Source organism: Lonchura striata, chromosome 11 (genome assembly GCF_050655825.1).
Source record: "Lonchura striata isolate lonStrDom1 chromosome 11, ASM5065582v1, whole genome shotgun sequence".
In the NCBI taxonomy this organism is placed as follows: domain Eukaryota; kingdom Metazoa; phylum Chordata; class Aves; order Passeriformes; family Estrildidae; genus Lonchura; species Lonchura striata.
The window spans coordinates 12952978-12973245 of record NC_140713.1 but is presented as its reverse complement, the minus strand read 5'-3'; the positions used below and the strand labels follow the sequence as shown (position 1 = coordinate 12973245).

Genomic DNA, 20268 nt, shown 5'->3' with positions numbered 1-20268 from the left:
GGCAAGACAAATTTATAATCAGAACTATTGAACTACAGCTCATAAATACATTTTGAATGTTGACAAGAAAACTAATTAATTCAATTAGTTTAAGCAATTAATCCAACTTAATTCAATATCTGCATAGTATCTATATTTTAAACAGCCTTCTGTATAACACTTACTTTATTGCTTCACACATGTCGAGCCCCATTTTAACACAGTTTCTGGCATGAACTGGTAAGGACACAGGCAGGCCTGAGACACAGTAGTAACAGTCTCCCAGGATTTTTATTCTCATGCATTCATTCTCCTGAAAAATTACACCAAACATTTTAACAGGAAAATATTAACTGCAAGTAGGGTAACAGTTCCAAAGGTTCTGGTTTAAGAAAGTCAGGCTTTGTTCAGTCCTTGTTGAAACAAAGTTTACTTCTTATTCCCCAAATGCCTGGACATTGCTCACTAGAGATTACAAAAATGACCACTTGAAGCATTTCTGAAATAAAAACCATCTTGTTAGTTTCTCACCTTTTTCTTGAACTGTGTAAAATTGAAAAAACTATAAATAAAATAAAATCATCACAAAATTTACAAAATCATCACAAAATTTATGAAATCTACTTATCTATCTTTTAATCTTCTTCTGAATTATGGGCAGTTTTCCCTCTATTTTTACATGGCAGCCTCATAAGTAACAGTGTGAGGTGTCATAAAACCTCCCAGCACTGAGGGAAGACTTAGAAATTCAGATGCCCAACCTGGTAGTCGTGCAGATGCAAAATGGCGTTTTTTTGTTATTTCAAACATGACTGAAGAGAAAGCTGGGACACACTACAGCTTACTATTGCTAATAAAAAACCCACCCATACTGATTGGTAGCAAAAAAAAAAAAAATTCCTAACTGTAACATAGGATACTGCTGCCAATGACAGGCAGGAGAGAGCAATAAGTCTCTGATACTGGCTTTTGTTAACACTTTACTGAAGAATTTTTACTACAAAGGTTGCAAGCAAGCCAGGGCTAATTCTGCAAGGCTCTGTAACGTTTGACTGGCAAGCAGAGAGGGTTTAATTTGGGCCAGCCAATAGCTTCAGCTGTTCAACACTACCTGCTGTGGAAACACAGTTCCTACATCAACTCCAAAATCAGCCCGAATTGTGACAATTTCCCAAACGGAGCTGTTCCCCTGATCAGTTATAGCCTTTAGGGAACATCCATCAGTCTCCACATCTTAATCCATCCCAGAGGGTTCTGAGCAGTGCCACAAGTGACAAGCTCAGAGGGATCAGCAGGGAAAACCAGCCCTGGATTAGAGCTGCTGCACTTCAGCATCCAGCTCAGTGTCCATCAATTTTATTAGGTAAATTGGAGCTTGCAATATTTGTACTTCATGGAAAAGATGACAGAATACTCCCTGGCAGAACAAAAATAGCACAAAAAGCAGGAACCTCTTCTCACAGCTCAACCACAGAGTTGCAAAAGACCTTGACTCACTAAATCCAGACATTACAGTGCAATTTGCATACAGCAGTGAGAAATTAAAACACATCACTCAAAATCTAGATTTTTTTTCTATTTTTGTATCTGCAAAACAGTTACAAAACCTGACCAAATGTGTTTAACTTCTACTTCAGCATTAAAAGAAATTTTGCCATTTGACAACTAAAATGACATAATTTACTCTGTCTTTATAGCTGCTTCACAACAATACAACTGCAATAAATATAGTATAACTTTTATTTGTCAGTACTTAAACACTTAACAGCAACTGAATTCAGATAAATGCAAAACCTAGCCATGCCATTCAGTCAAAAATGTTACTAGCACCTTAGCCAGGTTTTAACCAGTGGTGTATTAAAGAATTTATTCCATTATATCCACAAGGGTTTAATTACAGCAATTTCATTAATCTGCTACATTAATAATTTTAGAGTTTTTCAATTTTTTCTGACAAATTTTTAGGATTTAACAAACACAACACACAAACGTGTAGGTGATACAGTCCCTATAATGTGAGCAATAAAAACCTGAGTTTGTGGTTACTGCTGCAAAAAATTATCCACAAGCAGCACCTGGAAGTGGTAACAGTTCCTGACAGGCTGAAGGGTCAGTATTGAGGGTATGTGTTAATGGGGACTATGTTAAACTACTCCCCAGTGTTACACTTTTTTTAAGTATCCATTAGTAACAGGAAGCTTTCTTTAGTTCACTCCTGAGCTAAAGAGCTCTTTGCCTGATGCCTTTGAAATTATGAACTTAAATGTGTGTCTGAGAGTTCTCCATTTGTGGGGTAAAACAAATGGAGTTTTGAGCTGCACACAGCAAAGCTCCTCAGTGGAGTTTGTACACGAAACCTCCTACAGCCCTGCTGCAATCACTTACCACCATCAGACAATTTCCTAAATGATACAGATAAACCTCCACACCCAAGAACTGGAATTACAGTAGCAACTTGCTACATTTCCCATTTTTTATTTACATTTTGTTTTAATGTGATTTTGCCAGTTAGCTTTAAAGCAAAAGCAGTCTTGCCTTCCTGACTTGAGGACTAACACCCAGGTGCCTCCTGTTGTACAAAAAGACTTCTTTTTCCAAAGTCCTTTATCCTACAGGACAAACCGTAAACCTACCTTTGCAATCTGATCAAACTTTCCAAATAGTTCATTCAGCATCACTACAAGTTCCTTAGGAGAGCAGTCACTAGCAAGGCGAGTGAATCCTACGATGTCTGCATAAAGAATGCTAGACAAGAGCAAAAGGGAAAAGCAGGGAAAGTGAAATATGAAGATACATCAATTCCACAGTCAGCATAACTATTGAAATGCATTTAACAGAAAACATCTCTCTCCTCTTTGGGAAACAACTGCAGCAAAAGGGGTTCAAGTATCTCCCCGGATTTCAAAAACAGCCCACCAGTTCAACACACGTTATTTTCCCACAGCAGGAAAGAAGCTCACTTCAGCCTCACAGTCTGCCTTCAAATTTTAGTTTCACCAGACCATATGTACTGATAAGAATCAGATTATATCAATACAATTAATTCTAGGGCTTCCACTTACCTAACATTTTGGTGTCTTTTTACATATAGGCTGTGGAAGTTGTTGTCATGCATCTGCCTGTTATCATTAGTTTCCTTCAGTCGCTCAATGATTGCCAGCTTCATTTCCATGGAGATATGAGCAGGCAGGATGGATAAAAGCAAATTTTCCTAAAAAGGTTGGGAGGGAGGAATAATTGTGCAAAATTATTAACACAGTAAGTCTGAAACTGCAGAATTCTACTGACTGAAAGAAGGCATAAAGAAAATCAAAACAAAAATGCCTTTATTCAAATAGTTTTTGAATAATGCATGTCAGGTTTTTCAGAAGACATTTTTACATTGGTATTCTCCAATTGATGTCACAATTCTGTTTCATATTTTTTCTTTTGTTCCTTATGGCCTAGGTGTGACATTCCGTTGTAACCATGAAACACACAGACAAAAAATGTCAATATTCAGTACTACATTTTCTGGATAAATTACATTTTATTTTGTCCCCTGACATCAGTGTTATGTTGGCATTGTCTGATAAAGGTTCTGTAAAAGCTTATGTTTTGTACCTAACTATCTATTCAGTATTAAAAACGTTTGTAAATTCTCAAATGCTGGAAAAGCAGCAACAGACACAGAAGTGTCAGCTGCATGCTGCTCTAGCTAAACCAAAGCAATGCCACTGAAATGAAGTCTTTTGTACTGAACAAGAAACAGACTCCTCCAAACTCACTTCCATTGTTTGACTATTCAGGGCACCCTTTTACACTCACTCTCACTCAAAAGCCCATTCTTCAAAGAAGACCCTGGTAAGCTGCTGGGCAGAAGAGGATGACAAAAAGAGAGTACTTTGAGTGAGGAAGGGCTCTCCCACCGCAGAGATGGAAGATGAAATGTGTGGAGCAGCTATAAGCAGGAACTTTTTCAGACAATATCAACAGCAAGATTAACACATTGTGAAGCCAAGTAAAATGCTAAATGCTGTCCTCTGGGTCCAGGTCCTTGACCCCTTTCCCTGACTACCCAATGCAGCCATGTGCAGGCAGCAGTGAGCTGCCAGGGTTATTTAACCAGTGCCTGCCCCCAAGAAGAAATACCCTGGGATCACAGCAGGAAGAGACAGTCCCTGAGCATCAAGTACTCGTCCGTGCAAGGTATAGGCAGCAGTTCAGCTTGAGACTGATCCCAGAACTAGAAGCACCTCCTTTCCCTCACCTACTGTTTTGGTACTAGGACAGTCAACCCTGAGAAAGAACTTAATATGACAGCCGAATCCCAGGGAATATAACAGGCCCACTGGGAGGCTGACACATCACACAGTTTTCAAGGAAGCAGTGAGGAACCCTGAACTGCAGTTCTCACATCTTTTTCACAGACAAGTGGGTGGCAGAAAGGATACTCCGAATTGCCTGCCAAATTGCAGCATGGACGAAAAGAAAGCTCTCCATAGACTTAAGCGCATTTACATTTCAAACAAGGAACCATTACAAAAAACAATGCCAAACCCAAAATCTTGAACACCCATGGAAGCGAGCACATTGCCCAGGAAATGAGAGCACACTGCCTGCGTGAGATGATCAGAGGCTTCCCCGGTAGCTGCATGGGGAATTCTGCCAGGGCTTTCATGCAGATCTGTCATCTCGTCTCACAAGATTAGCATCAGAGAACAGATCGCACTAGCAGTGTAGCATTTTCTTCTTCCAAGTTTGATCACATCAGTCACTTTTCAGCCTCTTCTTTTTATCTAATAACTGGTGGGCAGAGAACACGATATACATAAGCCTTGTAGAGCACTTCTTAACCCTATTTAGACCAGGAAAGGTGCCTCAGTTTCAGCTCTGGTATCCCTCTACAAACCTTCCTCAGTAAGAAATTCATGCCTGTTATTCTTTGAATACCACTGGAGTTTATGATAATAAATATTTTAATCTATTATATGATTTCTTTTTCTCCCTTCACATCCAATTTTCTCCTTCTAGCAAAGGAAAAACAGTTTGTGAGACAATAAAATATAAGAACAAATAATAGTTTAGAATTCAATGCAAAAAAATGTGACCCAGTGAGCTATAAAACTAACTGCTGAAATTATTTTACAAGTAATTTCAAAGCATTAAGGCTATGTCCTCAAGTTACCTTAGCCCAGTCCCAGAAACAGTTTATTCTAGGAAAAAAGGAACTAAAAATGACTGGCAATTACATTAATTACATTCCTGTTACAAATACTGTGATTTTCATGCAGACAAACCCCAGAAAATCGCTTCCTCCCTTTAACTTCCTTCTTTTGTTACAAATGGCACAACTTTTATTTTTGACGCTAGGTGGGTATCTCAAAGATTGGACCAAACTTTTCAACATGGATTAGTCACCAACCTTATGAATTTATGCAGACTTTGGAAATTAAAACAAGCAATTCATAACATGAACTAGCTCACTCACTTGTTGCCTCTTTTCAATCTTCAGTTTCATTCGGACCTGAATGCACTTTAAGGTGTATCTGTACAAATCCCATGAAGCAACCTGCATTTGACGTTTGTGAAATGCACCCATGAAGTTGCCACAAAGGAAAATCACAGCATTGGCAAGGAGCTGCACAAAAAGAAAAATATTTACCTACTGCAGGGCAGTCATTGATACTTCACTAACACACATATTAGTCCCATAAAACACAATCAACCCCAGACCATGTCTCATTTCCTCTTACCCCATCCCATAACAAATCATCGTTGCTATTAACCAGGATGGACTTAACAGATGTAATCTAACTTTCACAGTCACAATAATGAAACAGAAATTGCTATGACATCATTTAACATTTATGTGCAGGCACCAGTGTTTGGTTTGTGGAAAACCAGTGCACAAACTCCTGCATCAGCATGCTGTGTGGAACCTGGCACACGCCTGCAGGAATGAGCTGCGTGCTGCTGTGAACACACCCTGTTAATGAGTGTTGGGAGCCCTGAACGCAGCAGGCTGTGCTCCCAGGCCCTCCAACACCCCAGGGCAGCACTGGCCCTTTTGATCCACCCTGTGTGCAGTGCCTGGTGAAGGTAGGTAGAGCCACCTGAAAGAGCACAGGTTGGGAAGAGTGACTGTGACTAAGCTAGGCATATTTTTAACAACTTAGTTTAAAAATTAATATAACAAACTTGCTTTTTCCACTTAGGTCAGAAAAACAAAGTTGCACTATAGATTTAAAAATTTGCAATTCTATAAAAAGCCCAAGAGTTTTTGGGCCCAAGCTTCAAATCCACAAACTTGAAACACCAATGGAACTTTTGTAAATAGAATAGTTATGCCAAAACAAAGGGTACTTTGACTGGAGTATTTCACTATGTAACCAAGTTATTTCCTTACCTGAAATGGAATGGGTTCCTTATTTCCTTGAGTTGTCACACTTACTACAGTTAAAACAACAATATGGGAGAGAGCAGAAACAGCACTAATTATGACAGCGCTTCTCATCCCAAAGGGTAACATGGTATAAACTGTGAAGATTATGAACAGGAAGAATGGCACCTTTGGAAAGAAAAAGAAAAAAAATAATCACACATACTTGTTATTAGGTAAATCCCAAAACCCACTACAGAAACAGGAGCAAAGCAGTAGGATTCTCGCTCAATTTCAGGCTGAACAATTAGATATTGGTGTTTCAAAACACAGTTAAAACCATAAGGACAGTGGTAGTTCTGAGAGTTTTGAGAGATTAACAGCTACAGGCTCATAGACAAGATGGGTTAACATGACATATCACCTATAATTTTTTCAATTGTCTTTGCCCTTTATCCTGAACTTATCCTTTACAGCTGGAGATGCACTTTGGATACACTTTGTACTCACACATCAGGAACAGTGTGTTGCAAGGGTAACAATACTGAATAGAATCAGATTTATCACCTGTTGGAAGATATTTTTCTAATTTTAACATCACCCAGTCACATGTGTATGTTTGCTTTGTGTTTGATAAAAAACAAAAAATCCAACCAATACTTCCTGATCCTCCCAAAGAGAATAACCTTTATTACCACTAACCTGCACACATTTTATAAAATGCAGAACTGAACTGCTCTAGATCAGTGGGAAGGTATGCAAAACTTAAAGTCATATTTATAGACTTGTTACAATTGTACAATTGTCACCTTATATATATGTATATATGTATATGGAATCTAACAATCCTGATCAGAGGAATATATTGTAGCATTCCTGACTCAGCTCCACCTCATCACAGCAACTAAATTGTGCCATTCCAGACAAGAGCTTCCTTCGAGGAAGTCTCAAGGTCTCGTCTGCCCTTAAATATTTTCCCAGAATAGCTATTTTGACTGGGATACTAATAATCAGACGGACAGGCAAATAAAATTTTCATTCTGCAAAAATATTTTTCCATGTATATCTTACTACTTTAGCTGCAGAAAAAACATTTTTTTCTGCCATATTTGCAATCCCCATTACACAATGTTCTGAATGCTCTGTGATAGTTTTATAAGCACAAGCAAAGGATGGAAAAACAAGGGCCATACCCACATTTAAACAAAATAAATAAACAGTAGCTTTAATTAGTGATAAATTCATTACTTGAGGTGAAAATCCAAAGTAAATCTAGCCACTTTCAGAGTAGGGCATCCTTATACTTTAGATTTAAAATCAATATGAATTAATTATTGCCACATGACGACACCACATTGGCTTGCAGCACTGAAAGCAGCAAAATCAAATCTTGCTTTGTTATGTATTTGCATTTATAGTTAAGAACAATACATTTTAGGGGGTTTGCTAAGGTAAGAGGCACTTCCTTAGGTTAAAAAATACTAAACAGCAACTCCAAATGTACAGTGCTGGATCAAGGCCATAATGCAAATCAGATTTTGGTTGTTTAACTGATAATTTCTATCTTTCTTTATTCAAATAAAGAAAGGAAGGGGCAGAGTTCATAAAACAAGATAAAAAGTAATTTTTATTTAATTAAAACTCTTCTGCTTGCATTATGAGATTTTAGGAGGAGTTTCCTATAAATTATGATATTTTTGGCTTCATGAAATCACCCATCTTCTGTTCAGAGATAGCAAGCAATGAAGTTTAGCCACACCCAGCAATTCCAGGATGTGTCATTAATCCTTATTGTTCACTTCACCTCTCCCCTGACTTAAAAACCTGCTCCCTAGGGCACACCCAGCTCTGTAGTCCTTTATACATTTCTTGAACACCTCTTTGACCCAAATAAATGAACAAAGCAAGAATTATTAACAAAAAAAATCACTCAGAGATTAATTCATAGTAAATAAGATTTAGTAAAATTCCTAAATAAAAATCACATTCAATTACAACTTAAAGATGCAATTCCCACATAAGTTTATGCAATTGTTCCATTTTTTAACTGAAATGTATTTTCACTATAATACTAAATTTTACTGCAACAAACCAGTAAAGCAAATTTTTAAAAGTTAACTCTCAGAAGCGTTATTACACAGTTATGACATTCTGAAAGGCTAAAACACACAAACACATCCACAAGTGACCACCAGTCCTATGCAAGCACCTGAATGAACACAACATACACACCTGTTCCCACAGCTGATAATCACTTCCTTTTTCAAAAAGGGAAACATATCCCACAGTGAGGAAGCAGACCCAAGCCATCACTCCAAACAGCGCCAGCCACCTGCGGAACAGGGACTCCATGCACAGCAGCAAGTACATGGCTGCAAACACGGCCAGGGCAGCGCACACGGCGATGATGAAGGCAAGGTGGGAATGAGCTTCCTGCAAATGCAAAACAAACAGTTACAGCTGGTCCCAATGTCCCCTCAGAAAAATGCAAAATGCACCAATACTGCCCTGGAAATAGCTTAGATACCTGTGAAATAAGTTAACCTGGGTTTTTAAGTAGACTAGCTGTGGCAGCATGAACATTTTCTGGTAGTCACACATACAGAGCTAATATAATAAATACTATTATAGATACTCATTCTACCCCAGTTCCACTGTTATTATTTTCCAAACTAGCTTAAAAGGCAATTCCCAAACCACTATGTTCTAACTACAATGTAGCTATAATGCAGATGTACCCAAAGAAATGCATTTAGAGTTTAAACTTTGCTAAAGAGGAGTGTAACAGTGGTCTAAGTTCCACAGAGGATAAATAGTTAAAAATAGTGTTGCTCCTTTTTTCCCTTCCTAAGAAATAAAAGGTAAAAGGGATACAAGTGCAATTGGTAAGATTGGATTTGCTTCTAAGGAGACTTGAAAACCCTTTATTATGAAGCACAGGGTTTGGAAAGCAGAGTTAAAAGCCAATGAAGGATTATAACAGCTAATTTACTGTCTTTTTACAACATTATCTTTAAATCAACTCTTCTTCTTACCAGCTGTCAGCTGGGCTTGTACAACACCAAATTTCTTTACAGAAAATCAAATTACACTACATAACAAAAAAATCTTTAAGCTGCATCTTTTCTATGCCTATAGGATCACTGCTCTTTGCTAACTATTGATTCCACCAATCAGCCATTGTTTACACTGGGAGGTTCCTGTTGTGTTTTTATTAACAAAAAAAAATTAAAAAGGAAATTAACATCTACAAATATTTCAAGAAAAAAATCACCTCAGGAATAACCTGATGAAAAACCAACAAGTCATATGAGAAATGCAGAACATTTTAACTTCTGTTCTTGTTCTTTCCTTGGCCCTTTTAGTACTTACTATCATAGCTAGCATTCAATACAGATTAGGATTTGTTCTTAATGTATAGAAAGGAAAAACAATCCTTATACCAATTGTGCAGGTGCCTGACAATCTCTCCTCTTTTCCCATCCTTTCAAAAACATACACAGTAATACATGCACAGTTACTTGATATCTTTCAGCACTGCAACTTTGATACGGTGTGGCTCAAAATATTACACAGCCAAAACGTTTAGTGCGCTGTCAGGGTGACTCCTTATCCTCTCTGCAAACACTGAACACACACAATAGAAGTTTACTCACAGCAGTAACAAAGAAGATTACAATAAGAGTAGTCCAGAAGAGGATGGCAATGAAGAGCAGCAGCAGCAGGAGAGGATGCTGCTGGCTGGTGTAGCGGTACTTCTCGTAGAGCGGGTCCGATATCCTGCCGTCATCGCTCTCGTTGAAGAAGTATTTCCCTTTAGCTGGCATCTTCTCCCAGGCTGGCTGCTATTTCTCTCCGTTCCCAGTGCACACAATGACACAGCTGAAGCCACTGCTTCAAAGAGAAGTTTTGTCGTTTGGCTGCTGCCTCTGTGATCTTCAGGCACACCGAGTAACCCACGTTCTCTGATTTTGCTTCTCATGAGCATCAACTTCAGATTTCCAATACAATCGAAAGCAAGAATTAGCCTCCCCAAAACCACAGGCAATTCATCATCAGCACTAAGCATGAAGCTCCAGATCAACTTGCATTGGTGCAGACAGGTGTTTTTGGCATGAGGGTTTTTTAAATTATTACTTTGCCAGTCTCAAACTCCTTTCCATAAGCTTGAATCTCACTTCCTGGGATGAATCCTGCAGAGAGACAGGATTAGTAAATTCATACACAGTTAATCATACACAGTGTTCTCCAGGAGGGAGGGAATAAAAACAGTTGATTCCTTAAACTTTCCTTGAACTTTCTACGTGCATGCTGTGACCAGTGAGCAGAAGCTGCGTGCTGCTGGTGGGTGGGAGCCCAGGAGCCTCATGTGTGGTCAGCGATGCCCGGCAGCGCTCACCAGGGGCTGCTCTACTCACCTGGCTCTGGCAACTCAAACACTTTCGTATACAAGTGTACTACATGTGTTTTTTTCCTTTTGAGCAAATGACACAGTTCCTGTCAGTATGTTGTGTAACTGAATGCTCACAACTCCTTGGAAGCTTTGAGTATCTCTGTGTGTGTGTGTGTATGTGTGTGTATAATCATTAATCACGATACACTTGGCGTTTTTTCTCAAAACATGCTTCTTAAAAATTAAGAAATCCACTTTTATTAATTTCTCACTTTAATTAATGCATAGAAAAATGAGAAAATACAGCTGTCCAAGCCAAAATGCATTAAGCTTCTTTTTAAAGATACTTAACATCTAGTCTTGTATTTCATTCCACTTTAAGTAATACATTTCCAAGGCAATACATGTGTTCTGCTAACAATGAACATTTAGGAATAAACTGTATTGTTTATTTCTAATGATCAGTATTTTTCATACAGGTTAATTAATATAGTTCGTTCAATGCCAAGATCCATAGAAAAGAAGCATGGGGATTTGATGGAGGAAAGCATGAAAAACAGGATTTTATCTTATTAAAACTTGATAACAGGACCACAGCTTCTTTGCCACTTGACTGCTGTCACCATGGTGCCCAAGGCCACTGCTCCAGGGAGAAAGAACCCACTAAAACACACTTTTTTTTCTTTCCCAGAAAAGCCAAATCCCAGCCAGTAACTTTCAAAAACCAAATGCTTAACTGCACACACACACACATTCAGACTGCTTTCATACTAAAAGCAGGAAAAAGTTTCATAAACCATAGTGAGCAATTCTGCCTCTGGTAAATAGAGCCAAACACTAACATCCTATCCAATTTTTAATGACCAAGCAGACAAAACCAGATATATCAACAGTGAGACTGGACCAAAAAAAAAAAAAAAAAAAAAAGTGTACTTTTGCAAAATGAGAAACTAGAGCTTCTTTCCAGGGTGCCCCACAAACTTGGATTAATCACAAAAAAACCCATGTTGCATCACCCTTATTCAGTAATATCCAGAATAAACTGACATATATATTAACATATTATTATATATATGTATAATAAGCAAATTAAATTGAATCTTTCCCATTTATAGTTAATGGTATACCTAATGTCTCACCTGTACTGGCTATTACTGAGCTTTTCGTCATAATTAAAGTCCTCCCATTTTTCACTTAAAAAATTCTTTTGGTACTCATACCATTTGCATGTGCATAATAATACTCTTGGAAAGAAGTGTGAATCTCAGAAACCACTGACATTTAAAGGAGAGATGAAGAAGTTGAAACATTTGCATCATGTTTTACTGCATTTTTCAAGTCAAAGGTAACTGCATGATTACTTCACTTGAATACAAGCCAGTTTTTTCCTGAAGAAGAAACTCAGAAGATGTGCACAGGGGCAAGTATTTCAATTTGAATTTGTCTTTCAGTGACAAAGACAACACACTCCAGACAGTGGGAAGGTTTGGCCTCTGGTGCACTAGAGTGGCAGACAGCTCATGGAACAGCCTGAGAAATTCCTTTACCATGGGGCTGGGGGGCACTCTGCCTGATGTGAACGACTGTGTGAGAGAGATGACAGGCTTGCTGTCCCAGTTACTTCTAGAAAGTGTATTTGAGAACAAAACCAATTAAGATCTTCTTTAATATACTTGCAGAATTATTATTTTGATGGCAACTTTAATGATATAGATGTATTTTGAGGGGGAACTTTATTTTTCCAATTAGCAGAACCCATTTTCAAAAAATAACTATTAATTACTAAACAGCAACACATTCACAATTATGTGGAAGAAATTATCCTGTCTTGGGCTACTTAATACTAAAATCCAAGAAAAATACTTCACAGCTCGCTTTCTGTAACTTCTCCTGACTACCTCAAAGAAAAAACTGTACCAAGAATTATGTCTATTCTACAGGATTATACTGTGTGGCTGTGGTTCAATAATCTACTGCTCAAAAAATAAAAAATGGGTGCGGTGTCATCTTAGAACCACCTCTGAATATTATTGAAGAGTTTTACAGAACATCAGATTGAAGAGACATGTCTTTTCAATAGCCTAACCCATTTTAATTAAAAAGAGATTGATATCTCATTGATTTGTTTCTTCCTGGCTGATCTTCCCAGATATGCACTGCAAGTAATTATGAATGACCCCTGGGTCATACAATTTTCTTCTCAGAACTCTACTAGGCAAAGAAACTCCCCAAGAGTACTTTATTGATTTACCAAGAATTCATAATGCACCACATAAATGCTGCTTTGAGGTGAATAATTCAACTCCAAATTAGTTTCAGTTTGCATCCCATGTCCCACTGCCACTACAACCTCCCTTTTAAAAGTCCCCTCTTTTTATGTCTTTCCTCCTTTGATTTTTTTCCAACAGCCTTCTGGAACTGCAGAAGGCAGAGTTGAGAGAGAGAAAAAGATTCTGTCATGGGTGGTATCACACACTGGAACAAGGATCAACTCAACATGGTCCTGTGTATATGCTTAAGGATCATGTGGGCACTGTGCACCACAGCATCACTTTTACTCTTTTTGGTCATTGCCTCTTGAAGATTTGTTGTTATGACATGCCAAGAGAGGTGTAACCCTGAAACAGCAACAAGCCACAAAAACCAGAGGACATTCCCAGAAGCACCAGTGGCAAACATACAGAGCCAAATGGGGACTGGATCTGGGCTGCTGCCATAAAGCCATCAGCTGCTCTGATCAGCAGCTTATCAAGAAAAAACCTCATTTCTTTAGAAGCCTTCATTGTGTTTGGATGAAAAAGAGAAGGAATTATCACCCAGGTCAGGATATATAAGAAGCAGCCCTGGTAGTGTGGGTTGGAAACTGTGCTGAGAGCCTACAGGAGCAGCCACCAAACACAAAAATATGATTTCGTCAGATCTGTGTGAGCTTCATAGCCATCTGCAAGCCAGTTAACATGAAGAATTTTTGCCCATTGAATATGTAAAAACATTGGACATGTGAGACGTATTAAAAAAACTGGACAACAGAATACCAGACTAGAACATGAACCAAAACACCTATTACCTTCCAAATCTACTGTGTTTCAGTGGGAACAAGGATGTGCTCAGATTCAGCACCAGAACCTCTTCTAGGTAAGTACTGGGCAAGACCTGACAAAAGCACAGCCACCTTTCACCTGCAAGCAAAAAAGACATCATTTCTGTCTCCCACAAATCTGAGTATTGCTCTATGGTTTCCTCCCCAGAGATGGGAATTTCCAAGCACTGCTAAACTCTCCAGTCTCCTTCTGACAAATCAGTAGAATTTTGTCACAAAAAATACAAAAGCAATTATTATTTCATTAGCCTACCAGGCTTGGATTGAATTTCTTTCTTCTCCCAGGCTAGTTAAAACTGTCCACCAGGCTTTGTGTCAATTCAGAAAATGCCACATTTTCTGAAGACCTGGCTGAAGACACACATTTCCTGAAGACTCAACAGCTGCAGAATATGGCTTGAACAGAGCCTGTAAGAACGGAGCATCCAAGACATGGAGAGAGCTGAGCGCTAAGTCACATCCCAGGAAGCTCTCTGGAGCTCTGGCACAAAGAACAGTCTCCCCTCAGCATTGCAGAGTGGAGCAGCAGAAAGAATGATCTGCTATCTGATACAGAAGTCAGACTGATAACAACAGAAGAGCTCTTGGGATGGCTTCTTTCACTCTCTGCACCCTCCTGCCCACCCTCTCACACACCAGGATGGACAGACAGCCAGTGACCACATCCTATTCCTCCTCTCTTGGGAGAATTATTCAGAGCAGCTCCTGACCAACTTAAAGCCTTTCCAAACAGAATCCAAATATGTTGCAGTTCTGTCTTTAATTTCTAACCTCCTGATATATTCACAAGCAAACACAGCCACAGTAACCACCTAGATAATTTATAAAGTATTTTTCTCTTAGTTGTTCATTTGCCAAGAACTCAAGACCTGATGACCCAGAGCTGCCTGGTTACCAAAAAGCAGTCTGAAATTTTAAAACAAACCTTAATAGAAAGAACCAAATGAATGGATATAAATTGCCTTATTCCTCTCAATAACTTCTGTATAAGAGCAAGCAGAATCATTTTTTCATCTTTAACTATTACAGCACCAGATAGCACAGTTTTGATTTCCATTCTATCTTTTGTTTCACACAAATAACAACAGTGTTTCTGAAATTACTTTAGCAATTTCCATGACAAGAATGATTGCCGACTGCAATTACCCATTATCAAATACTAAAAGGGAATCAGGAGTCTATAAACATGCAATAGAATAATTGAAGGAGATAAGTGGATGAACTATGAATTTCAAGCAAAAATAATCTCCAGTCTAGTGGACTCCACACTAGTTCAGTGTAGGAAATGAACTTTATCAATCCAAACATACACCACAGGAAATACCATTCATGTTAAAGACAACACTTCTTCCTTTTAGACTTTGCTTTCAATTGCTAGCCTGCAGCTACCTTAGCTTCTTCTACCCATACAAAAGCACTGAGTGGAGAACAGGTGTGTTTTCAATGATCTGTCTGCTAACAGTAAGTTTCTTTACAAAGGCATACCTTTTTTAATACATATTTTGAAGTTTTTCATGTGAAATTTCACCTTCGTTAGTTACATTTAATTGTAGAAGGACTTCTGCAACACAGGAAAAAAAAATCTTACTTGTATTCACCTTTATTTTCTCACAAAAAGTGAGGATACCCACTTCAAAAAACCAGCACTCTTAAAATACCAAATCAATACAAAAGTAGTCTGTCATTAAAAAAAATACTCCATGACATATTAGAGCAATCAGTGACACTACATCACTTAGGGCTTGCCCTTGAACGTTGAAAGACACAGCAATGATAATGCTAAATGTGCTGCAAAGAAAGCATTGAAACTGAACTTTTTAATTCACATTCTTATTTCAGTAGATTGCTTCTTCTCATAATGTTTGTTCTCCAATGCTATTTAAAGTAGGACTAAGTAATGGGCTGTTTAATTTGGAAGCAGTTTTTCAGTCTCTTTTACAAGTGGAAGATGTGAAATAACAGAGGCTGTGGTTTCATAAGCAGCCAGCTCTGGCCAGCCAAAGGAGGAGGACTCATCCACACAGAGCCCCCATCCTGTACCACCAGGCACCTGCACCAAGCTCCTGCTGGGCTCTCTGCAGAGCCCACTCACCAAATACAGCACAGAAAGCCAGTTTTGGCAGGTCACTTCCCTGTCAGGGTGGGGAGTGCAGCAGGTAGCAGAGGTACAGATGAGCTCCACAGCTGGCCCGGGGTTTGGAAAGGAAAAGCAAACCACAAGTAGGAAAGCAAGCACAGCAGTGAGCTCCTTAACTGACTCATCACTTCTCACAGGTCCACAGCCTAAGGAAAAGAATATGAAAAATACCACTGCTAAAGCTGGGGCAGGGAGAGGGTGCATGATGCTAATTTTTAAGCGCCACTATTATTGCAGAATGTGCTTTGAAGAAAAATATTACAGTCACAAAAATAAATCTCTGTGCTACAGATCCAGGTAGGACAGAAAATGGTGACAGAATATGGTTCAGAAAACCAATTGGTAATTTAAGACAAGTTCACAAACTAAGTCTGTAGAAAAGGAAAAAGAGCCCATATAACCAGACTGCTGCAACTGAACTACACAGGAGAGTTTACTACTGTTCTAAGTTCTAAGGTACTTTTTATTGTGAAAACACATAATGATTCAACCAACAAATCTATTAAGCCTTATAATTAAGTGTTGGGTCTGGCTCAGCAGGGCCGGGGAGGAAGCAGTCCTTTTATAATACTGGTTTTCATAAGGAGCAAACTCCAGGGTGTAAAAAGATACATCACACCAAAAGAGAATTGAGCTATGCTTTGCATCTTTCAAAACCAAGGTGTGTGATTATTTCTTGACTTCCTGACCCCCTGTCACATCTTACAGATAGACTTTTTGATTTTAGCTGATCTAAAATTGAACTTACCACTGCAAGAGTCAATATTTCCCTTACACTTTCAGTTTTCAGACCTGTTTAAAATTCATGTCTTTGAACACAGTGTCCTCAGAAGCCAGAATAGCTTTTCACTGAGTAATTTCAGTTTAGTTATATCAAAAACAGAGTGCTTGTGCCATTACTGAAAGTACTAAAACCTGTAATATTGAGCTATATAAACTGCAGAAAAAAACCCTGAAACACAGAACATTAAACTTCAACACCATGCAGAAAAATATTTTCACCTAAGACCAGTACAGGGACAGAATCTCTGTGTGTCTAAGCCCCAATAATTTCAACAAGAATTTCCCTGATTTTCACAGAAAGTAAAACTCCTGACATTCACAGGATATGTTTTTTAAAAAATAAATGCATCACACTAGGTAATACTGAGCCTTTACTGAAATCAGCAATAAAACAAAAATTCAAGAAAGGCGTATTTGAATGGTCTTTTTTTTCCAGGCATTATCTCATTTAAGTCACAGAATTACAATAAATAGCAAAGTTTTCTAAGCTCAAGATAATTAATTACACCTAGAATGAATTCTCTCAACTGTATTGCAATATTTTGAATATGCCTCAGATAATCTATTTCAAGAAAGCAATCAAGAAGCACAGATGTGGCAGAGTCAGACTACCAGGGTGTAACTGGACTTTTCTATCACTAGATACAACAGATGTGCAAAAAGTAAAAAATTACAAAAAATTTAAAAATCACTGCAAACAAGAGTGTAATGGGCATCACACATGGCTCTCATTTTTTTCCCGTCCCACGAAGTTATTTAAGGGGAATGTACAATTCAATACAGAAATGAGTCTTGCCCCAATCTAGGATAAATCATGTATTTGCACAGAGCAGGTGCAATCACAATATGGCAGGGACAAGGCAGGAAAAAGATAACACTTGCCCTAAGATAAGAAATCACTTCCCATTTCAGTCGAGTCCATCTAAAACCAGTGAAACAGAGAAGGAGGCTCTCTCCTACCTACAATATTCCCACCCCTCTGAAGTGAATAGAAATACAAACTGGCATCTAAAATTTAAACATTGATATCAACAACAACTTCAGTTTCCTTGATTTTTTTTGGTCCCAGTATCTAATTTTTACAGAGCCAAGTATTTTTTTAAGCATTTTTTTTCAAACATGGTTGTTTCTAGCTGAATTTCTGCTTACTCACCTCTTCCCTAGGCAATGCCACTTCAGAAGCAAAACTCAGCCCAAGGCCAAGAGATGGACACAAAGAATGTGACTGTGCCTCAGTACCTGGAGCAGTGCACTGCATAGTGGTACTGCAGCACAAGTATTTTTGTTAATGTATTAAATACCCTTTACTAAAGCAAAGTTTTCATACTATTTAAGGAAGAAGGGGGAAGGTAAGGAGGCATTAAATCCAATCTCCCTTTATTTAATGACTAGTACTTCAAGACTAAATCCTATCAAATACCTTTAAAAATCTTATTTCTCTATACTATTCATTACAGGGGAATTTTCCCCAAACTAAGCATGCAACTTTTGTTACACCACCACATCCGTACTTCACAGCCAAAAAAACTAAAAGTAACACTTGCAATAAGGAAGTTCCCTCCCTTGGAGGTTAAATATTAAAAACACCACCAAAGAGACAGATATTTCTGATGGAAGCATTGTTTCTAGAGTCATACCCTACCTTGGGACACAAAGCTGTCAGACACCCAAAATTCTTTTTTAGTTTTCCAAAATGCAATACCAGGTTTCAGAAAGGTCCTTTGTGGAGTCATTCTGAAATAAAACTATGATAAAGGACTGAAAACCTCAGAAATCTTCTATTTTCAGTCTCACTTTATAGCAACACAGTAAAAAATTGTTAGGAGTTGTATACATATTTGTCAGTGATCCAGACAAAGGGCCACAGGAGCCAAGAATTCACAAGGGCCTAGGTAAGCTGCTTTGGATCACAAGGAGGGAATCATGCAGAAGCAGTGAGAGCTTCCCAGTGACAACTAACACGCCTCATGGAATTTTGTTTCCACACTAAGTTTTGATTGTCTACTAAGATACTAAAATGTCTGAACACAGATCTAATCACTATCACTCTCCTTGTTTCATCTTATCTTCCATCTTACCATTTCCAAAGCTTTGTTTGACAGCCAGCCCTGCCAAACCATTCCTAATGCCAACAGGCCACTGGAAACTTGCACTGTGCAAAGCACTGACTCACATGGGGAAATGGGGATATCTCACCTGGCACACCTAAAACAAAGCAGGCACTTAAGTTCTCCTGAAGCAGCTTTATCCTTTGGATTTGCTGATACTAAAGCCAGTTAATAAGTATTAAAGTACAACTAGTTAAATCCAAACCTGAAATAATACCACAGACAAAGCAAATCTTCAGGATGTGGCAAAAGTCACTCCTCAAAACAGCTTGCAGTTACTGTCTCACAGCTACACGAGGTTTACAGAAGAACTTTCCAAACTGAGGCATCACTAACACCAGTGAAGGTTGCACTGCTCAGTGCCCAGCCAGCCCCAGGGCTGGGTGTTCACCCACCACAGCAGCACTGAGAAAGCATTTTCACCTGGACTGCAGCGCTGCGCTGTGCACAGCAGATTACTCCAGGCTTTTATTTACTGGGACCACTGATAAGAAACACATGCTTGTTGTTTGCTTACCATTACAGGCCACAGGATTCATTGGCAAAATCCATATTTCTCTGCTCCACCATGGTCTGGTTCCATCATTTTGAAATTCCTACAGGAGAGTGAGTGCAGCCCACTCAGGTTAAATCCTTGACACTAAATCTTTTGATGTACCACACATGGGAACCTGCAACAAGACAGGGAATCTTTACTCCAAGGGCCACCATAGGCATTAACAATGCTTTATTTCTTCCCCTCATAGTTTAAGGAAGAAAAATCTTCTCAATCTCCGCCATACATTCTATGAACCTTTACTCAGACAATCAGTAGAAGAAAAAGTATTTAACTATATTGTGACATGCTGCAGCATGAATATAACCTGATTGAAACAATCATAGTTGGAAAAGTCTGAGAAGGCTCAAGACTGATGAGAGGCATTGTCTTTATGCTAACTGATGCCAATGCTTTTCAAGCAAGGCCTGCATGACAGCAAAGGGAACTCTGCTAAAAATAGGATAAGAATGTTTTACTAACTTTCACAGCACCATCGATAATGAAAGTCCTACTTTTTCAATAAGTTTTGTTACACATAAGACCAAATATCAGCAATAAAAAAAACTCCATGAAAGGCAACTTAAATTAAAAACTATTATTCCAAACAACTTAAAATATTGCAGATCAGCAAATATGACAATATGGCAGGAAAACAGCTGGAAAAAAAACCAAAAGCACACCAACAAAATATTCCTTCCCAGGAACTTGTAACTCTGGATAAAGACTTGTCTACTGCTAGTGTGGAAATTAAGACATTCTGACTCTAAGTTTGCTTGTTTTGGAGTACCAAGGGACCCACTCTGGGAAGCAGAAGGTAAATGAAACTGCCAAATAATCTGGAACAAAATCAGAAGGGATGCAAAGTATTT

The 20268-nt window shown here is 38.5% G+C and overlaps 1 protein-coding gene across 1 annotated transcript in view; it reads right to left on the bottom strand.

The window, feature by feature from the left end:
- Positions 1 to 20268, bottom strand: part of ADCY7 (adenylate cyclase 7) — a 59888-nt gene that overhangs the window by 22690 nt on the left and 16930 nt on the right. Inside the window, exons 2-9 of the mRNA XM_085589583.1 lie at positions 19379 to 19532; positions 9997 to 10533; positions 8573 to 8773; positions 6368 to 6529; positions 5450 to 5599; positions 3042 to 3190; positions 2613 to 2724; positions 165 to 292 (exon numbers count right to left, since the gene is read on the bottom strand). Of these exons, the coding sequence (XP_085445709.1) occupies positions 165 to 292; positions 2613 to 2724; positions 3042 to 3190; positions 5450 to 5599; positions 6368 to 6529; positions 8573 to 8773; positions 9997 to 10167 (1073 nt within the window). The 5' untranslated portion in view covers positions 10168 to 10533; positions 19379 to 19532. The remainder of the gene's footprint in view (positions 1 to 164; positions 293 to 2612; positions 2725 to 3041; positions 3191 to 5449; positions 5600 to 6367; positions 6530 to 8572; positions 8774 to 9996; positions 10534 to 19378; positions 19533 to 20268) is intronic.